Genomic DNA, 23,244 nt, shown 5'->3' with positions numbered 1-23,244 from the left:
AACCAAAATGAAATACTTGGCTCTGAATCCAGTGATGGACACTTACTTGCATAATATACACGGTGTACATCATCGATGGCAATGTCCATGTCCACCTAATGCGCCGAGTGTCGGTGGTCGCACATGCTCAGTTACTGCCCACAGTTCTCTGCACACTGATCCTGCCCTGAAAATTGCGACTTTTTGGCGTTTTTGGACCACTTTCTTCCTGCTCTGTCAAGGTGGATGGAACTGAAGAAGAGACCAGACGTGGAAACTTCTTCCCAGAAAATATAGCAAAATGGACTTGTGTAACGTTTCTGCCAAAACCCATGCCCCTGATATGCCCCAACAATCGAGTGGGGGACTCCTCCTTACGAATCTGATGCATCTTATTCCTTAATTCCCCTCATTGAGACTGATGGATAAAATATTGGCGTTAATGAACTGGGAAAGAAGGAATTAGATCATCAGCTGCCGATCAGTAAGGAGCCGGATTCTGTCTAAAACCCACAGCCAGAGGCACAAATGAGCAGGAGGCAAAACATGGATGGCAATGTTATTTTAATGCTTCAAATGATGTTAATTACATTTGGAAAACCCCCGTAGTAAATGATGGAACTGCGATCTCCGTGTCCTAATTGACCGGTCATTTGAGGGGACATCTGAAGGACTGGCGAGGATGGAAATGTCTGGGGTTTTTTTTTTTTTTGTTTTTTTTTTTTATAGACTACTTGTATGTTAAATAATTTTGCTTTAGGTCTTCTCATCCAGTTAAGGATTTTTAACCAAATTTTGCCCAATTTATTTAGCAGAAAAATGACTGATCACTGGGGGTCGAAGTACTGGAACCGCCATTTATTCCCGAGAAGGAGGATCCGTCTGCAGAGCTTTGGGTGGGGCATACACAACTCTGCTCCATTCATTCTCATGGGGCTACTGGGGATGGCTAAGCTCTGCATTTGGTTATATCCGGTAGTCCTAAATCAGATCTCCACGTAATAAAGTAAAAGGAGTCCTGTACCAGAAGGGTAGTGGTAAAGCTCCCTGTGGGCTAAAGATTTGGCTGCACCTGTCCAGTATACGGCTTATGGTTTGTTAGGCAATCCCTGCATGTGTTGCAGCTGTCTTATAGCCGTAAGAAATGCAGCCGCGAGGACTCGGACATATTTTTTGAGCACGCCGGATTCACACAGTTGGCACCCAAGCATGCTCAGATAACACCTTATCCAGGCACGTTCGCTCATCACTACCAGACTGATGTTATATGTATATGGTAACCAGAAAAGTGAGAGCATTTTCTTTTGATGTTCAGTTCTCTGCACCCTGCAGACCTCGCCGTATGCTCCCTATTTGTCGTTCCTCTGGCAGGATTACCATTTTTAATAGCGGTGCCTCGTGTGCGCAGCCGTCTAGCGCTCTGCTCTATTTATTATAAACACATAAGTACTGCTCGGATTTCTGCAATACAGCTGTACCTAGACTTGGGACAGATTAGCTGCCATACGTCGATTTTAATTCTTCCAAGCGAAGATCTTATATCGCGCCCTTATCTCAGTAATACAGATGCAAGTGGCGCATAGGGAGCAAAATTCATCACATTAACTAGGGCTTAAATGAGCACTCAACCTAGGAGGGAAGGAATGTAAAAATTAAAGAAGGAATATATTCCGTCCGTCCCCCCCCTCCCCCGCCACTGCTTGTTAGTTTGTATGATGCTGAAACACAGTATTGTAGAAATCCTCCTGGAAACATCAGGGTTAATATCCTGCTGGTCATTTTCATCTGCAGCTTGTGGTGCTGAGGCTTCTCCACCTTCCCCAGGGGTCGGAGCCCACTGATCCAGTGCACGGGGGAGATCTGCTGCAGCCAGTTGTCTAACAGCTACACACAGTACAGTGAGGAGCACGCGGCTGAGCTCCTGAGACACACAGGACAGTGAGGAGCACATGGCTGAGCTCCTGAGACACACAGGACAGTGAGGAGCAAGCGGCTGAGCTCCTGAGACACACAGGACAGTGAGGAGCACGTGGCTGAGCTCCTGAGACACACAGGACAATGAGGAGCATGTGGCTGAGCTCCTGAGACACACAGGACAGTGAGGAGCACGTGGCTGAGCTCCTGAGACACACAGGACAATGAGGAGCACGTGGCTGAGCTCCTGAGACACACAGGACAGTGAGGAGCACGTGGCTGAGCTCCTGAGACGCACAGGACAATGAGGAGCACGAGGCTGAGCTCCTGAGACACACAGGACAGTGAGGAGCACGTGGCTGAGCATCTGAGACACACAGGACAGTGAGGAGCACGTGACTGAGCTCCTGAGACACAGGACAATGAGGAGCACGTGGCTGAGCTCCTGAGACACACAGGACAGTGAGGAGCACGCGGCTGAGCTCCTGAGACACACAGGACAGTGAGGAACACGTGGCTGAGCTCCTGAGACACACAGGACAGTGAGGAGCACGTGGCTGAGCTCCTGAGACGCACAGGACAATGAGGAGCACGAGGCTGAGCTCCTGAGACACAGGACAATGAGGAGCACGTGGCTGAGCTCCTGAGACACACAGGACAGTGAGGAGCACGCGGCTAAGCTCCTGAGACACACAAGACAATGAGGAGCACGTGGCTGAGCTCCTGAGACACACAGGACAGTGAGGAGCACGTGGCTGAGCTCCTGAGACACACAGGACAGTGAGGAGCACGTGGCTGAGCTCCTGAGACACACAGGACAGTGAGGAGCACGTGGCTGAGCTGAGACATTCAGTTTAATTGTGCAGTCAAAGATGTTAAGGTAGTAGATAAGAAGCTGATGACGCCATATATTATCCAGGGTCTATTTTAATGATCTGAATACTACTTACATTAGTATACGCGGTGGCTGGTAATTTATTGCCTTTAGGGCATACCCGAAGCACTGGCCCTTGACTGGCATGGCTCATCTTTAGGTTTTGTCAATTAAAAATTAAAGGGGTTGTCCGGCCCCTCGTGACTGCAGAATCCCCACATCGTGCATGGTGACTCTTTTCTGACCGTATGTGATTTGAATATATGCAGTCATGTGCCAACTAGACGTGCGTGGCCTCGTTGGATGCAAGCATATTGAGGAAGGCTGGACACGTCTAGTCGGAATGCGCCCACTCGCTCCATGCATCGGAGAATCCTCACGGCGTGGACACCATGCCAGGAGTCACATGCAGACTTGTAGCTTAAGACCGTACAACTCCTTTAATGACAAATGGTTTACTTATTAGTGGCTGCATAATTTAGCTGAAATTTTTCAAACCCCTAATAATAAGCAAACTATTTGCCCTAATTTTATAGTGCAAAGACTGCGATTTTAAGCACCTTCCCCCCACCCATTATAATCATATACTGTAGCACCTTACATTCAATTAAAATTTCGTACTCCCCCCTGCAGTGACCGCCCGTAGTAATAATTAATCCTCCCCAAACCTGCAGTAATCCGCAACCCCACATCCACGTATTATAATCACACTTCCCTATTGCATAATAATTAGCCTCCATAACAGTAACATACCCCCTGCAATAATAATTTCTTTCCCCCTGGGATTTTGATCACATTCCCCCCGTGGTATAATTATTCATCAACAATGGACGTTATCCTCTGTCTTATAATTTAGGGGATAGCTGCTGACCCCCGGGGAGGACTCCAGAACATACACTGCCTCCACTCCATGCATGGTCAGTGCTCAGCTATTTCTGTTAGTCCCATAGGCCATGAATGGAGCGGAGGCCTCTCATGCGCCCCTTTGCTTAATTCTGAATGGGGCTGCTGAGTCTGTGTCACATCCAGCCATGTGTGTCACATCCACCCATGTGTCTCCCATCCCTTAAGTGCCTGTGATAACTGGGCAGATTTGTCATTTCTGTGCCCCCTAATTAAAAAAAAAAACCCAGCACGTGAGAGAAGCACGCTGATAAAATAAGGGAGATGGTAAATTTGCTGTTGGCTGAGCTTATTTGGCGAGGTTATATATATGGTTATGGTTTAAAAATACACACAAATTGACAATCCAACATAATAAAGGGAATCTGTTACCAGATTTTATATCTATCTATCTATCTATATATATATATATATATATATATATATATATATATATATATATATATATATATATCTCTAATCTGAGAGCAGCGTAATGTAGAGACAGAGACCCTGATTAGTGATGTCGCTCTCTGGGCTGCTTGCTGTACTTTTGATAACCTCTTGCTGATAAAACAGTGATTTTATCACTAAATGACTAGTAAACCTGCTGGCATGTAGCCCAACCATGCCCCCACCTCTGGTTGGCAGTTTTCTTTGGCAGCTTTCTGCCTATATACAGTATAGTTTTTAATAAAAACTGCCGCAAGTAGTATAGAAAGTGACCCATCGCTGGAATCTGGGTCTTTACCTCTACAAGTCTACATCATGCTGCTCTCAAATGGGGTAGCAAAAACCCAGTGACAGATTCTTCTTAACAAGAATCTGTCAGCAACTTTTTGTTATGTAATCTGAAAGCAGCATAATGTAGGGGCAGAGACCCTGATTCTAGTGGTTACTTTCTGTACTGCTTGCTGCAGTTGTGATAGAATCCCTGATTTCTCTGCTGTAGATGTTTAAGTAGCCAAAATTCTGAATGCTGTATAACCCGGCCCATTCCCCTGATTGGCAGCTTCCTGTGTGCACTGTGCACAAGCTGCCAATCAGAAGTGGAGGCGGGGTTGCACAGCTTAGTCGACTGGCCTGCGCGTGGGTCCTAGTCCTCTAATGATGATCTCCTGCTGTTCAACCACTGATTGTATTGAAACTACAGCCCATAGCTTAGTAAATGACACAACCCTTGAATTGGGCTCTTTTGCACTATATTTTGCTGGTCTCAGAATGGCAAAAAACTGCTGACAGATTCCCCTTAAGGAATTTAATATCTTGCATATAGAAGAATTTACCTCGCATTAAAAAAAATCCATATTATAGATTATGATCTCTCACATATACGATAACCAAGAATATTATATATATATATATATATATATATATATATATATATATATATATATATATATACATACACACAGTGGGGAAAAAAAGTATTTAGTCAGTCAGCAATAGTGCAAGTTCCACCATTTAAAAAGATGAGAGGCGTCTGTAATTTACATCATAGGTAGACCTCAACTATGGGAGACAAACTGAGAAAAAAAAATCCAGAAAATCACATTGTCTGTTTTTTTTTTCATTTTATTTGCATATTATGGTGGAAAATAAGTATTTGGTCAGAAACAAAATTTCATCTCAATACTTTGTGATATATCCTTTGTTGGCAATGACAGAGGTCAAACGTTTTCTGTAAGTCTTCACAAGGTTGCCACACACTGTTGTTGGTATGTTGGCCCATTCCTCCATGCAGATCTCCTCTAGAGCAGTGATGTTTTTGGCTTTTCGCTTGGCAACACGGACTTTCAACTCCCTCCAAAGGTTTTCTATAGGGTTGAGATCTGGAGACTGGCTAGGCCACTCCAGGACCTTGAAATGCTTCTTACGAAGCCACTCCTTCATTGCCCTGGCGGTGTGCTTTGGATCATTGTCATGTTGAAAGACCCAGCCACGTTTCATCTTCAATGCCCTTGCTGATGGAAGGAGGTTTGCACTCAAAATCTCACGATACATGGCCCCATTCATTCTTTCATGTACCCGGATCAGTCGTCCTGGCCCCTTTGCAGAGAAACAGCCCCAAAGCATGATGTTTCCACCACCATGCTTTACAGTAGGTATGGTGTTTGATGGATGCAACTCAGTATTCTTTTTCCTCCAAACACGACAAGTTGTGTTTCTACCAAACAGTTCCAGTTTGGTTTCATCAGACCATAGGACATTCTCCCAAAACTCCTCTGGATCATCCAAATGCTCTCTAGCAAACTTCAGATGGGCCCGGACATGTACAGGCTTAAGCAGTGGGACACGTCTGGCACTGCAGGATCTGAGTCCATGGTGGCGTAGTGTGTTACTTATGGTAGGCCTTATTACATTGGTCCCAGCTCTCTGCAGTTCATTCACTAGGTCCCCCCGCGTGGTTCTGGGATTTTTGCTCACCGTTCTTGTGATCATTCTGACCCCACGGGGTGGGATTTTGCGTGGAGCACCAGATCGAGGGAGATTATCAGTGGTCTTGTATGTCTTCCATTTTCTAATTATTGCTCCCACAGTTGATTTCTTCACTCCAAGCTGGTTGGCTATTGCAGATTCAGTCTTCCCAGCCTGGTGCAGGGCTACAATTTTGTTTCTGGTGTCCTTTGACAGCTCTTTGGTCTTCACCATAGTGGAGTTTGGAGTCAGACTGTTTGAGGGTGTGCACAGGTGTCTTTTTATACTGATAACAAGTTTAAACAGGTGCCATTACTACAGGTAATGAGTGGAGGAAAGAGGAGACTCTTAAAGAAGAAGTTACAGGTCTGTGAGAGCCAGAAATCTTGATTGCTTTTTTCTGACCAAATACTTATTTTCCACCATAATATGCAAATAAAATGAAACAAAAACAGACAATGTGATTTTCTGGATTTTTTTTTCTCAGTTTGTCTCCCATAGTTGAGGTCTACCTATGATGTAAATTACAGACGCCTCTCATCTTTTTAAGTGGTGGAACTTGCACTATTGCTGACTGACTAAATACTTTTTTTCCCCACTGTATATTATATTGTATGTATATATACACACACTAACAATAACTAACAGAATGGTTTTTAACAGGGAGAAATGCAAAGTACTACATCTGGGCAATAAAAATGAAAAAAGCATATACCGAATGGGAGGAATAGGGCTAAGCAACAGCACATGTGAAAAAGACTTGGGTACACTAATAGATCACAGACTGAATATGAGTCAACAGTGTGAGGCAGCAGCAAAAAAGGCAAATGCAATTCTAGGATGTATTAACAGAAGCATACAGTCTAGATCACGTGAAGTCATTATTTCCCTCTACTCCTCTTTGGTCAGACCTCATCTGGAATATTATGTCCAGTTTTGGGCACCACATTTTAAAAAAGACATCAACAAACTGGAGCAAGTTCTGAAAAGAGCCACCAGAATGGTGACCGGTCTGCAAACCCTGTCTTATGAGGAAAGGTTGCAGGATTTGGGAATGTTTAGTTTTCAAAAGAGAAGACTGAGAGGAGACTTAATAGCTGTCTACAAATATCTCAAGGGCTGTCATTGTAGAAGGATCAACTTTATTCTCATTTGCACAAGGAAAGACTAGAAGCAATGGCATGAAACTGAATGGGAGGAGACACAGATTAGATATTAGAAAAAACTTTTTGACAGAGTGATCAATGAGTGGAACAGGCTGCCACGAGAAGTGGTGAGTTCTCCTTCAATGGAAGTCTTCAAACAGAGGCTGGACAGACATCTGACTGGGATGACTTAGCGAATCCTGCTTTGAGCAGGGGGTTGGACCAGATGGCCCAGGAGGTCCCTTCCAACTCTACGATTCTATGATATATATATATATATTTTTTTTTTTTTTTTGACCAATTCTTGTGTGCAGCGCTGATCCGCCCTTTGAAAATATATGCCGGTCAGGAAAACAGCACTTTTTTTCCCATATACACAGTTCGGGTGTGATTTCAGTGGTGTGAAGCAAGCTACTGCTGATTTTTATCTCTAGAAAAGAAAAAAGAAAAAAACAAGGATTGGCATGTAAGATGTAATCTGCCCAATAAACATCAGATGGCTAGAAGCCTGTAATATAGGGATGGGCTGACTAACAGAGAATCCTAATACATTTTGGATGGTGTTTCCTTCCCTGGCTGTCATGGCACCTAATAGATGAGGCTCTCGCCTATGGGATTGTCGTTCGTTTATGACAGATTATCTGAAAGAGGCAGAGATTGGGTGTTCCCCTTTAAATCCTTTATTTTACAACCATGATGTAGGAACCTGTGCTCCAATGCAATTACTGTGCGATTGGAGAAAATGCAATCCTGCCGTCACTGCCGAGTGTATGTGTTTGATCTAGTCCTCGCGTCCGCCACAGATCTGTGCTCGCTTTCTCACCCGGCCCTCCGGCTGTCACTGTATTAAATTGTCCTTTATAGCAGAGTTTTCGGTAATGTGCTTAATATCTCCGCTTGGCTTTCCGTACACTAAATTGCAATAGCTGCGATGCAGGGTTGTCCCGCAGCGATATATTTTCCTGTACATATATAAAATTAGACAAGCAAATCATTCCATTTCTTCCGATGCTCCTCCGAGCCACATACTGTATAACACAAGAAAATGCTGCACACAGCCGGACGTGTCCTGGAAATGATCACCGGGATATACAAAGTGATGGAAATGGATATAGATTACAGGGAATTCTGTCCGCACAGAATGACTGTTCAAACCAAGCAGAGGCGCTCGCTGCACCTTCAGTGTGGCCAAACATTTAGGTGCACCTTTCCTCCTGCTCTTTTTCCCTCTTTCTCCACTCCTCTTCTTTCATTGACAGCTCTGACTTTATAGTGCCAGAGAAGGGCGGATATGGATGAAAAAAGTAATTGGAGGGTGCACTTCAGTGTTTGACGACGCCAAGGGTGTGCTCCTGTACTTGGTGTGTATGCAGACAGGCTCCTTTTAAAGATGTCAGAGCAATCACTAGTTCAGAAGTGGACCTATGTGCTCTTATTTCATTCCGTCTGCGCCACTGAGTGATCCAATTTTTACAGTTTTCAAATGCGCCGTACAGTGAGGTGTGGGCCTTTTTGTCTAGTGCTTCTTCTGATGATCTTTATGAAGAGGGCGTGGCTCACAGGGTAATTATGCAGAGGAGCCTGAAGACACGCCCCAGAGGATCCTGTGCTCTGCACCCCCTTGATAAAGACCATATAAACTAGCACTAAATAAAATGGATCGTAAATGGCCAGTACGATACTAACGTTTATTTTAAACCATTGGTATATTTAATGTCATAATTTAGTGTTGAGCAATACTTTCCGATATTGGGAAATATCAGATCGGATTGGATCGGACCGATACCCAAAAAGTATCGGGTATCGCCGATTCCGATACCAGAAACCCATGCAAGTTAATGGGACAGAAATATCGGAATTAAAAAAAAAACAAAAAAAAACCCCTTTCTTTACTTGCACATCCAGTTCGGGAGGGGGGAAGAGTGTGGGCGGTGCGTGGGCTGACACTGTGCGTGTATGTGTGTGCGGGCCTGCCGGGGGTCTGTGCGGGCCAGCCGGGGGTTGTGTGTGTGCAGGCATCGTCCGATGGAACTACATGTCCCATCGGGCGATGCCTGCTACAATGACAGTGATTGACACATTAGCCAATGATGGGACAGTAGTAGTCCCATCATCCGGCTAATGTGTTGAATGTAAAAAAAAAAAAAAAACATACATACTTGCTACATTCATACAACATATATGCATACATACTTCATATATACTACATTCATACAACATACATACATACATACATACATAGTACATACTACATATATACTACATTCATACAACATACATACTTCATACATACTTCATATATACTACATTCATACAACATACATGCTACATACATACTACATATATACTGCATTCATACAACATACATACTTCATATATACTACATTCATACAACATACATGCTACATACATACTACATATATACTGCATTCATACAACATACATACTACATATACTACATTCATACAACATACATACTTCATATATACTACATTCATACATACATAGTACATACTACATTCATACAACATACATACTACATACATACTTCATATATACTACATTCATACAACATACATAGTACATACTACATATACTACATTCATACAACATACATACTACATATATACTACATACATACTGTACATAGTACATACTACATACATAAAATATGCTACATACATACTACATACAATACATTCATACAATACATACATTTAGACATACAGTACATATAACATAGAGTACATACTCACCATCACTTGTCACTTTGATCCCCGAAGCCAGTGTCATCTGTAAAAAAATATTAAAATAACAAACAAGCAATATACTCCCTGATCCACAGAAATCCACGAGTGTCCCACGACGATCTCCCGTGGAGAACAGCAGCATCAGCTGATGCCACCGCTCTCTAGGGGCCCAAGGAATACAATGACAGGAGATAGGTATCCTTCTGCACTGTATTCCTCCGCCACTGTAAAAAAAAATAGTCCCTAGTCTCACTTTTGGCATTGCTGTGAGAAAGTTCCCACGCAGCTTTTGCCATAAAGTGAGACCAGTGAACTATAGTAACCTCTCAGTGATGCACTGCAGGAGATCGTTGTGGGACACTCGTGGATTTCTGCGGATCAGGGAGTATATCGGTTGTTTATTTTAATATTTTTTTACAGATGACACTGGCTTCGAGGATCAAAGTGACAAGTTATGGTGAGTATGTACTCTGTTTTTATGTACTGTATGTCTATATGTATGTATTGTATGAATGTATTATGTATGTAGTATGTATGTTGTATGTCTAGCATGTTTTATGTAGCATGTATGTAGTATATATGTAGTATGAATGTAGTGTGTGTATATATGTATATATATATGTAGTATGTATATGTGTGTGTATGTAGTATGTATGTATTTTGTATGAATGTAGTATGTATGTTGTATGAATGTATTTTGTATGAATGTAGTATATATGTAGTATGTATGTTTTTTTTGTTTTTTTTACATTCAACACATTAGCCGGATGATGGGTCTACTACTGTCCCATCATTGGCTAATGTGTCAATCACTGTCATTGTAGCAGGCATAGCCCGATGGGACTTGTAGTCCCATCGGACGATGCCTGCACCCACACACACAACCCCCGGCAGGGCTGCACAGACCCATGATGATATAATTTCAGCAGCCAATCACAGCCACAACACTGGCTCATTGCATTATGGGAACTTCCGATTCCGGTATTCGATATTGTAAAAATATCGGTACTCGGTATCGGAATTGCAATACAGCGAATATCAGCCGATACCCGATATTTGCAGTATCGGAATGCTCAACACTAGTCATAATCTAATCTCTTTTCTTATATACTTTGAATAAAAAGTCCCTCTCATTCCCCCACTATGCTAGTGGCTTATGTCTTTTACCTACTTGATGACTCTTCCTTTGAGAACCTCCAGTGCATGCTGGGATAATCAAATGAGAAGTCATCGGGGCGGAAGCTGCTGTCACTGCCACAGCCTCTGCCCCTTCCCTGAAATGAAGCGTCATTCAGGGGCTGAGCTAGTCCCTGCTCTACAGTGCGTGCGTCTGTCATCAATTCTGACGTATGCTTAATAGAATCTTGTGACTGTGCAATCTTATTTTTAATGGACATTCACTTTGCGCTCCCTCGCCGGCTCTGATGTGAAGTGACGACTTGGCAAGAGAGGACACTGACAGTGTGTATTTTAAGGAGAAAACCTGTTGAGCAGTCTGGCCTCTGCAAGTGACATCATTTTATGGGGCGTAGCTGGTCTCTGCTCGCTGTATTCTCTCCTTAGACCGGGATCACGCATGCGCGGAATACGGCAGAGTCTCGCATGTTAATACCCGACACTGCCGCCGGAACTCAGGAGCGGAGCGTGTGGCTGCATGTATTGCTATGCGGCCGCACGCTGCGATCCGAGTGACGGCAGCAGGGCCAGGTATTAACATGCGAGACTCGGCCGTATTCCTCTCATGTGTGACCCCGGCCTTACAATGAGGCACTGGCAGTGCACTTTCTTGCCGACTCATCACTTCTCATTAGAACTGACGAGGGATGGCACTGTCACTGTGCATTAAGTAGCAAGAGACTGAAGAAAGGAACAGGCATGTTGTCTTTGTATTGCTGTGCATTTTATTAATTTCATGCAGCGTTTTTTTTTAACCTGAAAAAGACACTGTGCACATAGCCTCAAGCTCTTTAGTTTAGGTAAATTTGTAGGATTTTGGCCCGGGAGAAACATGTCTGATAAAAATGGTTGAGATCTTTACAGGGTCACCTTGTTGTGGCTAGTGGGCACACACAAATTTAGTTATAGAAGTGTAGCTGTAATGCAGCTTCTATTTCGTATGTTCAGTGCAAGCATATATCTCCGCTCATACAGTCCTGCGTGGTTTCATATGTGTGCCTTGTCCTTTGGCCAGAAGTCAGGCTGCTGCGGATTATGGGTGTCTTTGTCCTCGGGTCTATGGTACCACCAGTGCATGTAATAAGGAGGCCGATTGGACATTCTCAGACTATTTTGTAGAGTGAAATTGATGATGGTTCATTAGTTGCTATATAAATGATTTATGTTTGCCTCTTTTATCCTTCGGTTTCCAGGCTGATAACACTGAAGGTACTCAACAGCATCATTCTGCTGGGGAAGTCTTGTCAGTACGTCAAAGATGCCAAAATGGAGGAGAAGTTATTTCAGTCGCCATCCACATCCACACCGGGGAAAACGCCCAAGAAAACCCCAAATAAATCAAATCAAGGTGAGCACCTGCCTCTCCCCCACTACAGTGCGACAACCAGTCCTGATCATGCACCACACCACCTTACTGACCTGACGCTTTATTAGCAATCTTGTGTTTGTAGCAACAGCCAAACTTATTTTATTTATTAAGCTACCACATTTTTTTTTTTTTATGCCTTTTTTGCATATATTGTGTGTTACGAGCAATGTACTTTTCTTTTTTCTATATTCGATTGAAAAGCTTCTGCAATCTAGGCCAGAATATGCAATCAAATCCATATGTTTACAATGGCACAGGCTTAAAATCCCAGGACCAATGTGATGGGAAAAAAAAAAAATTGTGCATGAGACGCCCAGTCCAATATACTTCTTTGTTTTTTTTTTTTTTAAGTCTGATTACTTGTTGTAGACTATGGTCTCTTTTTTTCCCTTTAAGTATTTTGCTGTCCTCATGATTTGTAAGTCTTTAGGGTGGCATAGCGTCTTGTGCCATGAAATCACAGGGACTTCATCTTCTGCTTCTACTGTTAATTGCTGCATTTTTCCGCGTGAAAAAAGAGGTATTTTTGCTACTTACCGTAAAATCTTTCTTGGAGCCTTCATTGGGGGACACAGGTAACAGTTACCTGTGTCCCATGGTTGTGTCCCTCAATGAAGCGAAAAAGAAATGCTACATGTGAACAAGCCCTTACATTGTACAAAAAAAAAGAAAAAAAAACATGGTCAGATCTCAAAACCTCAGGTACTAACAGCGCTGTCTTGTGTGCCATGCCAGGAACGCCTACAGATGATTCTTTCAGCACTTTGGTCACCAGCCAGCCTGCCCACCAGAACTCCACCGCTCCTCTTCTCGTTCAGAGCAGCTCCGACCAGTTTCTGACCACCCCAGACGGCGAGGAGAAGGACATCACACAGGACAACCCTGATCTCAAACACCGATCGGCTGACAAGGATCTACTGGACATCGACCGCTTCACCATCTGCGGAAACAGAATTGACTAATCGGACTTCTGGAAGGGAAGAAGAATGTCCTGAACTTGGCACTAAAATATTTATTTTTCTTTAAATTATTTCCACAGGTGAAGCCTATGCCCCTTTTCATTGACAAACCTGCCTTGGCACAGGCTGAAGAAGGTGATATATTGTTTGTATGGACTCACGATTGACAGAACCCTGCTTTTTTGCAAAGCTGAGCTTTGTATGTGTGTGTTTTTTTTTTTTTTTTTTGATTTTAGTTTAGAAAATATTGGACATTCTTGAGGTTAGAAAAAAAAAAAAATTCTCCGTAAGTAATTTCCACATTTCGTAATACAGGATATTTCACTAGGCCAAGATCAAATGCCTTAAAATTTTCATATTAACAGAACCACAGAAAATTCAGGGTGGAGAGAAAATAAATTCCTTCATCTCTGTGTCATAAGGTTACTTAGATCCCTCAGACCTGCTCACATGTATGTAGATTGTTTGTATTTTAGAAGCCTTAATGTTGAAGCATTTTCTTTCTTTGTACATAGGTATACTGTAGATAAAAAAAAAAAAAATTAATGTATTTTAACAGGTACTAGTAAACCAACAAATCTCACTCACTGAGATGCATTTCTGGCAGGCGGTCTAAAGAGGTGTGGACAAGCTGTGATGGGCACAAACCATGTTTGCGTCTAACGTGGCATGTAGTAATGTGACTCTTCCACTTTTTTTTTTTTTTTTTTTAAATATACCAGGTAAGTTGATGACTAGCCATGACCGTCATGTATCATGCTGCATGCAAAGAACCTGAACTTACCATCTGAACTGCAAAAAGACGATCAGGAGGAAGGAAAACTGCGTATTTTATGTGGCGAGACCAATCAAACTGTCCAGGGCTTCATAACGGAACCCCAGAGGGGGGGTTGTGGTGAAAACAGGTAGGGCTCAGTATACTCAATTTCATTGAATAAAGTGCTGCTGTTATGTGACTACACTGATAAATAACCCTTTGTAGTCTGAAGCAGCCGTGATGCTCCCTTTCATCTGTCCCCTTGTTCTTGCTTTTGGCATTGAGCAGTAGTAAAATGTGGCTGACTGATGGGCACGCATGTCTGAAGGATCAGACCACACAGGGTTTGTTTGTAGTCTGTTACCGTAGAGATGCACAGTCCTGCATAGGAGCTGTGCACACTACATCATAAAATGCAGAGCGTCAATACAAAGTTAGTTCTGAAGATGGACCTTCCCTTAAAGGGAAATGGGTCCGTGCTTTAGACTATAATTCTGGACTTTTCTGCTCGCTGAACACAAATGATTTGTCTCCGGTGTCAGACTTGGAGCATACATTTCCCCATCTCTAGTCGTGTGGTCCTCCATGACCAACCATCTTTGCCGAAGATGTGGTTGAGCGCGGCCGGCGGAGGTGGCATTGGGAGTCTCCGTGTAATCTGTTTATTTGACCACGTTTTATACATGCATCAACTGAATGTCAATCTCATATAGAAGGTGAGCGCCTGTGTCTGAGTGCATGGCTTTAAATCCGTGTGTTCCCCCTTCGTAGGTTGATCCCTCGCCCACCTGTAGGTGCTATAGTTTATCCTGTCATGACCTTATCATTCCGTCAGAAGAATCCACCGTTCGATCCTATTAAGGGCACGTTAAGGAGATCTGTGGTGGTCCGGACTTGCAGAAAAGGTTTTTATTTTCTCCATAAACAGCGCCACTTTCGCCTGCAGGCTATGTCTGGTATTACATATAATACCTGACGAAGTGAGATTGCCCGCATTACCAGGTATAGACTATGGCCAAGAGGGATGTGATTTTTAGGAATTAATCTTGGTCATCTCCCCAACCCCTTTAAGGCTTCATAAGGGCAACTGGCAGTGTATCCAGTGCTGGATCCTGACCGTCTTTATCTACAGGGTGCCATGCTGTACGGATGCCTCAATAAGACCCATAACGGATTGTATTCAATCTGAATTACTAAATTATTGCCCAATGTTGTTGAACAGTTTGTAATCACAAAAACTGCCCCGCCAAGACCTTGCAGTAGGGGGCGACGTTAGACTATAGCAGTAACTAAAGGGGGTGATACAAGGGAAGGTCCCTTTTTCTGAGCAGTCAGCGGGATTCTCAGCTTTAATGAATAATCTGCAAGGTTTGTGCATAAAATTAGAATCCAGGTGTGCAGTAAAGCAGATGTTGTGGCCCTTGGGTGCCCTGGCTGGGGTATTTATGCCTTGTACTAGGTATATATAGACCCCTCTGTACACATACCGCCCATATACATGCACTGGATGAGGGCAGCAAAGTGCAGGGAGCCTCAAGAGCCAGTGTTTATATGCAGAAGCATCAGAAAATAAAACTCTTCCCTAAATAGTTTTTTTTTCAGAAACTAGACAACTGATGGAGTCTTCCTGCAAAGAATCTTAAATGCCCTCTGCAAGTCCTGATGGAGTAATTAATGTGTTTGCCAGTAGAGGGAGCTGAGGAGCGGTCTGCACACTGTATATACACTGCACTAATGACTGTCTGCAGTGAGCGCCCCCTAATGGTGGCCGCAGGTGGCCAACATATTCTCGTGGGTCTTCGCAGAGGATCTGGAGCCTTGTATCAAGAAATGCCGAGCTCTAGATGCTGTAAAGATGTAATTTTGGTTTAATTTTCAAATTAAAACACCAAAATGATATAAATGTGGAGCCAAAAATATATATTTTTTTTCACACTAATCCTGTTAGTGAGTTTGATCCGTGATTTATTGGACTTTATCTCCGTGCTTTGGTGCAGACCACTCTTGGGAAAAATACCCTGATTCCAGCGATGTGTCACTTACTGGGCTGCTTGCTGTAGTTTTTATAAAATCGGCAGGAGATTTATCATTAGAGGACTACTTACTATTGCTGCCATTTAGTCCATCTCTGTCCTCACCACTGATTGGCCGCTGTCGGCACTGTGCTTAGGCAGAAAGCTGCCAATCTGTGGTGTGGGTGGGGTTACACAGGGCTCAGCATTCAGAGATCTGCAGCAGATAAATTCGTTTTTAATTAGACCTGCAGCAGCTAGTAAAATAAGTAATGAATCGCTGGAATCAAGGTCTCTGCCTCTATATTATGCAGCAATCACCATGTCTAAAAAATAATTATACACTTGGTGATTATGATTAATATTATACTCGCCACCACAACACAGTAGAAGATTAGGGTTACGCGACTCTAGAGTTAGAAAACCCTTTACGGCAAATATTTTTCTTTTGTGGCCTTGTGACCCTTGCCAGAATACATTTCAGATGTAATTTTCTTCCAAACCATGAAAAGATCTGTAGAAAGCAGGACCCAGATAGTGTGGCAACGTGAAATTATGGGGGAAAAAGGGGTTCAGTTTTCCATAAATGGCGCCTCTATTGTCCAGGAGTTGTCTGGCATCGCGCTACAGCTCCATTCATTCTTATGTAAGTGCCGTAATAAGCTGAATGTTGCTCTCAGCTATCTCTGGTAGAGCCTTAGAGAACGAATGGCATGGCGGTGTGTATGCTCCATGACAACGCCAGTAACACCTGGATTGGAGGGGGTCCCAGCAGCCGGACCCCCAGTGATCAGGAATTTGTTATTATGGATGAGGGATAACGTAACTTCGAAACTTGGTACGACCCCTTATAAGTCGATTTTTCATGTTGATTTCATTTGGCAGAGCAAGGCTAGAGCAAAGTGCTTGAAGTGTTTTCATAGGGACCCAGGTTGTAATTTTAGGAAGAAAATAAAATCTTTCTTGATTGGTCCACTTCTGTATGGCCAGATTAGCATGTGGCGTAACTAACATATACTGATTATTTGCTAATGACGATATTAGCTGTGTGTGATGGAGCTTTGATAGAAATTCAATAATATTTAGTGCTTCAGTTTGATTTTATAATTGAGATGTTCTTGGCCCCAACAAGTGTCGGCCTCAGGTCTTGAGTTATATAAGTAGTATTCCTATAGGAGAGTTTTATGCGTGCGGCATTATTGGTAGTGCTGGGATGGCTATAATTGGTGGTTCTGCGATGGGCATTATTGGCGCTGCTGGTCTGGGCCATAACTGGTAGGGCCGGGATGGGCCGTAACTGGTAGTGTTGGGATGGGGATGACCAGTAGGGCCAGGATGGGCCATGACTGGTAGTGTCGGGATGGCCATAATTGGTAGGGCCGGGATGGGCCATAGCTGGTAGTGTTGGGATGGGGATTACCAGTAGGGCCATGACCGGTAGTGTCAGGATGGCCATAATTGGTAGGGCCGGGATGGGCCATGACTGGTAGTATTGGGACGGGTCATGACCGGTAGTGTTGGGATGGCCATAATTGGTAGGGCTGGGATGGGCCGTAACTGGTAGTGTTGGGATGGGGATTACCAGTAGGGCCAGGATGGGCCATGACTGGTAGTGTCGGTAGGGACGGGCCATGACCGGTAGTGTAAGGATGGCCATAATTGGTAGGGCCGGGATGGGCCGTAACTGGTAGTGTTGGGATGGGGATTACCAGTAGGGCCAGGATGGGCCATGACCGGTAGTGTCGGGATGGCCATGACTGGTAGTATTGGGACGGGTCAAGACCAGTAGTGTCGGGATGGCCATAACGGTACATTTTATCCCCTTCTTCCCCCAACATGAGTTGATTTGTATAGAGCTTTGACATGAAATTTGGGTTATCCGCTTATTTATGAAGGAAATGAAATGATTGGGGTTTTTTTTTTCTTCTGTTGGAAATCATATTGTGTACAAGTTTTATAAGTGCACCTTGTAAAACTCTTCAAAATAAATTTTGTAATCTTTTATAATCTCTGCGAAAAACTGTCATTTTATTCTGCTTAACATTTCTTGCAATGGACCCCGTTACCTGCACACGTGGTCTTCAGAGGGGAGACGTGTAATAAAAGATCGCTGACCCTGAAGTGCGCGGATATCGAGCATGGAGTCACCGAAGTGTAATGTACTGGGGAATGTCGGTCAGCGTTAAAGGGGGTTGTCTGGTGAAGAATTAACAGCTCGGGGGTCCTTTATTTGGGAAGGTGATAAAACTGCGTACACCTCTATGGAGGACCTGACCTGTTGTGCGATACATGAACAGCTCATTGCTCACCACTCGAGTGAGCATCAGGTGCTCGGGTACGTATAAAGTATCGCGGGTGCTTGAGGGTCGTGCTCTCGTTCCTGCTCCGCGTGTTTCACAGCTGTTACACAGGTAATCTCGGCATGTTCATTGGCTGTATAAAAGCCACAAAACATGGGGGGTCAAGAACCCCTATGCCCACTCAAGCGGCGAACATGCTCACTTATTATAATCTCTTCTCGACTGGTTTTTTTTTTTTGTGTTTTTTTTTTTGTGAAGGATGAGTAAAGAAAGACCGGAATAAAATATTGTACTGCAAAATTAATATTGAAAACTTGATCTCTTATTTCTTTTTTTTGTGTGTGTAATTTTCGGAAACCTGTATCTTAATTTTTCAGTTCATGGAGCTGTGCCAGTTCTTTTTTTTTTTTTTTTTTTTTTTTTTCTTGACAACTGATTTTTTATTTTTTTTTTTTAATTAACATTTTGGAGTAGGTATGACAATTTGATTGCTTCCTATTGCAGTTTTTCTAGCATTGCTGTGGCCAAAAAACTGCAATTCTGGTGTTTCGATTTTTTTTTTTTTTTCTGTGTTTACCGATTGGATTAATTCATTTTGTATTTTAATTTGATTTTTGTGGACACAACAATCTCATATGTTTTGGTTTTTCCCTTGGGGTAAAAAAATAAAAAACTACGATTGTATATTATATTACCATAGTATTGCCATATTTAGCAATGAAGCCCAGCCACAGGCTGACTTTTACAGGAGCAGTGTCATGACACACACGAGGGTCTTCAGCCCCACACCTTTCCCCTTATGAAGTATGGCCTCTACACTGCCCCCCCTTTTGAATATGACACTCCTGTAGTGTCCCCACTCCGCGTCACTCCACCCCATACTGATTCCTCTCCGCACTCTCCGACCACTTTGCTGAATCCACACACAGAAAGCTAAACTGTAGTAAGAGATAATTATCGCACTTACACCTTGGCTGCTGTAAATGAAGATCTTAATGGATGTCTTTTCACCCTCGCTGAATGCTCTTGGGATGCATTTCATCTAGATCCACTCCTGGCAGCTTTCCACCATTGAAGTTCCAAGGCCGGAGACACTGCAGGCCATGGTATCACATTTAGACCATGCAGTTGACAAACGTGGCCTAGCATGGTGTTGACAAGTGGTTCCTGAGATCCTTTCACATTCCCTCATGAAGGCCTCTTCATGGTGCCCACCTGGTCTCCAAACCAATCCCCAACTATCAATGCATGTAAGAGAAAAGCGGAACTCTTCACTGAAGAGGATAGACCTTCATTTCAGCCTCCGTTGTCGTCTTGCTCTACAACAGGGGTGGGGAACCATTTTTGTGCCAAGGGCCATTTGGAATTTTATAATAGCGTTCGGGGGCCGTATAAAATTATTAATAATGATGAGCGAGTATACTTGTTGCTCGGGTGTCCTCTGAGTATTTTGGCGTGCTCGGAAATTTAGTTTCAACGCATTTGCATGATTTGCGGCTGCTGGACAGCCTGAATACATGTGGGGATTCCTTAACAAACAGGCATTCCACACATGTATTCAGGCTGTCTAGCAGCCATAAATCATGCAGCTGAGGCGACGAAAATTAAATCTCTGAGCATGCCAAAATACTCGGAGGACACCCGAACATGCTCAGGAAAGCCCAAACAACGAGTATACTCGCTCATCACTCATTAATAACTGTCTTAAACATTAGTAAGCTGGTACCCATGGTAAACAGCGGGTTTCTATATTTCTTGGATACCAGCTCCCAGCGTCGCTGATCGTTGGTCTCTCGCTGTCACACGCAGCGATGCGCGCTGGCCAGTGGGAGACCAACGATCAAAAAATGGCCCAGGACATTCGAGCACAATCAGCGATACCTGGGGGGGGGGGTTCGGGGGCTGGTCGCTGATGCATGTCACACAGCGATGTCGCTGGCGAGATCTCTGTGGCATCACAAAATCAGCGATCTCACTATGAGTGACGGGGCCTTTTAGAGTTCATTTCCTCCCAGCAGTGGGGTTTTATATGCAGGAGCCAGGCAGGTTCAGAATGCTACTAACCTGCTGATTACGGTAACCCCATTTCTGGGGCCTGTGGTATACAGCACATGGGGGGTACATGGAGCCTGAGGTATACAGGACATGGGGGGTAAATGGAGCCTGTGGTATACAGCACACGGGGGGTACATGGGGCCTGAGGTATCGTGATTACCTTGCACACTGCAGCCGCACAGGAGGACGTGACACTTTCAGCTCTATCTCGCTCAGCAGTGGGTGGAGCGGGGGAGGGCAGCGACTCCTGTCAGGGTTGGTTCCTGTGCGCGGAGTCCGGCGTCTCTCTGGTGCAGGCTCGCTGACAATGCAGCCCCCTTGTCTATTGCTGCAGCAGGATTATAACTCTCCCTGTCCTGGAGCTGGCACCGCAGGAGTCTCCCCACTGACTCAGTCCCTCACCTGGAGCCGCACAGCAGGAGTCTCCTGAGTCCCCACTGATGGGAGAAGCGCGGCAAGATACTGTGCGCAATTCTTAAAGGGCCCGCGGCCAAAAATAGGGAAAGTGGGGAAAGCGGTTGCAGGCCGCACAAAATGATATGGCGGGCCGTACATTCCCCACCCCTGCGCTACAACAATAGTTCTTGAGAGTGGCTATGTTGGTCAGTGGAGCACCTATAACTGGACGTCTGGTTTATAGCCTAATGTCAGCGAATGTTGGGTAAATGCCTTTGATGGTTTGTGTAGATTATGTTTGATGCCTTAAGGCCCGTCCCACACATCGATCTCGCTAGCGAGATTGCTGATTTTGTGACGCCACAGCGATCTCACCAGCGAGATCGCTGTGTGTGACGGGGATCAGTGACCAGCCCCTCTGCCGGGTATCACTGATCGCGCTCGATCGTCCTGGGCCATTTTTGGATCACTGGTTTCCCGCTGGCCAGCGCGCATCGCTGCGTGTGGCAGCGAGAGACCAGCGATCAGCGACGCTGGTTTCCAATGTAAACATCGGGTATCTAAGAGCCGCGCGGCTCTTAGTCATCCGCTGTTTACATTGGAAACCAGCTTGCTCGCTGGTCCTGATCGCTGGAGGAGCTGTCTAACGATGTCCCAGCGATCCCATCCATGTTGGATCATTGGTGGGATCGCTGGAACATCGTTATGTGTAACGGGACCTTTAGGCTTGGTGTTTAATGTCCAATTTCACTGTTAGTAAAGAATAATTCACTTTGTGCCATTCTTTGAATCTGAGAAGACCACAGGAGCAGGACCATGTAGAGGCCTTAACGTGGGAAAGTCACACTGGTCCTACTCCTATGATTATGGTGGACGGGTAACATCATGTATGGACCGCTCTAGTCTTCATTCCAGGTACACTTAACAGCTTGGTGTTACATTGATTTATTCATGAAACCATTTTTCTGGCCATTTCTCCAAGTTGTCCCATGAGCAGTTTTTCAACACAGCAACACCTGGCTGTATGTTGCTTGTGCTACTGTGAGCAGCAGGCACAGCATCATGGCCTGCTGCGTCTCCAGCCTTCTCTCCCTTTGAGCACATCTGGGATGTTAATTTGTCGGCAATTCCAAAAGAAGCTGCCAGCAGTGGATTTTGATGATTTGCTGCCAGTGTATTCAGCGTGGTAAAACATTCCTCACACAACCATTAGTAACATGATTTCTAGCAGCCAAGGCGTGAAAATGCTTCTCGCTCATACTTGTTACTGAATAAATCGAGATGTTTTGAAAACTTAGTTTCCATTCTTTCATCATTTGCATATCATTATCATTTAATGATCCTGAGAATTCCATAATTTCAAGACTTTTCATTCTAGGTGTTGCAATTTCAAAATTGATTATAGATACAGCTCTGTTCTACAAGATATCGCTCCTCAGCCCCTCTATATGCAGCCCCATCTGTCAGTATAGCACGGTTCTCAGTCTCTTATATACAGCCTCTTCCTGCAGTATACTACCCCTCAGTGTCTTATTTGTAGCCCCATCCTGCCGTACATCACTCATCTCAACCCCTCTATACAGTAGTGTTCAAAACAATAGCAGTCCAATATGACTTACCAGATGAATCCCTGTTTTTGGTATAAATTATATTACCACTTGTCAAACAATTTCCCAGTTGATGCAGTAGATTCTAAGAAAACGACCATACTCTGCATTCATGATCAGCAGGTTATTGAGTCCGTGTATTAGAATAATTAATTGAAAGAGATGTGCTCCAAATAATAGCAGTGTACAGATCAATTAGTGAGGTCAATCATTCTGTGGAGAAATAGAGGTGAGTCATGTGGCCCTTATTTAAAGGTGAAGCCAGGACATGTTGTGCATGCATTTCTCCTTGAAAGCCTGAGAAATATTGGTCGTTCGAGACATTGTTCAGAAGAACAGCATACTTTTGATTAAACAGTTGATTTGAGAGGGTAAAACTTATAAAGAAGAGCAGACAATGATGGACTGTTTAACTAAAATGATCTCCAGTGCTTTAAAATGGAAAGCCAAACCAGGGAGACGTGGAAGAAAAAGGAAGACTACCATTCGAATGGATGGAAGAATAGCCAGAATGGCAAATACTCAGCCAATGATCAACTCCAGGATGATCACAGAAAGTCTCAAGTGACCTGTAAGTAGAGATGAGCGAGTATCTTCACTTCCCCGCTTATTCGGCAAGCTATAGCACTTGCCCAATAAGTTGCATTGGAA

General features: G+C 43.9%; 1 protein-coding gene across 2 annotated transcripts in view; it reads left to right on the top strand.

Annotated features, from left to right (window-relative positions):
- The window catches only part of TAPT1 (transmembrane anterior posterior transformation 1), a 64,087-nt gene extending 50,038 nt beyond the window's left edge, over positions 1-14,049 (top strand). For both annotated transcript variants that reach the window (XM_073574626.1, XM_073574625.1), the window contains exons 13-14: positions 12,332-12,486; positions 13,243-14,049. In XM_073574626.1, coding sequence (XP_073430727.1) covers positions 12,332-12,486; positions 13,243-13,469 — 382 coding nt within the window. In that variant the 3' untranslated portion in view covers positions 13,470-14,049. The remainder of the gene's footprint in view (positions 1-12,331; positions 12,487-13,242) is intronic.
- Positions 14,050-23,244: the final 9,195 nt, after the last annotated feature.

The sequence above is a fragment of the Dendrobates tinctorius genome, unplaced genomic scaffold, assembly GCF_039654945.1.
Source record: "Dendrobates tinctorius isolate UK_male_01 unplaced genomic scaffold, ASM3965494v1 ptg000039l, whole genome shotgun sequence".
Classification (NCBI taxonomy): Eukaryota; Metazoa; Chordata; class Amphibia; order Anura; family Dendrobatidae; genus Dendrobates; species Dendrobates tinctorius.
The sequence above is the reverse complement of the archived record's forward strand: the minus strand, read 5'-3'. Positions and strand labels throughout refer to the sequence as shown.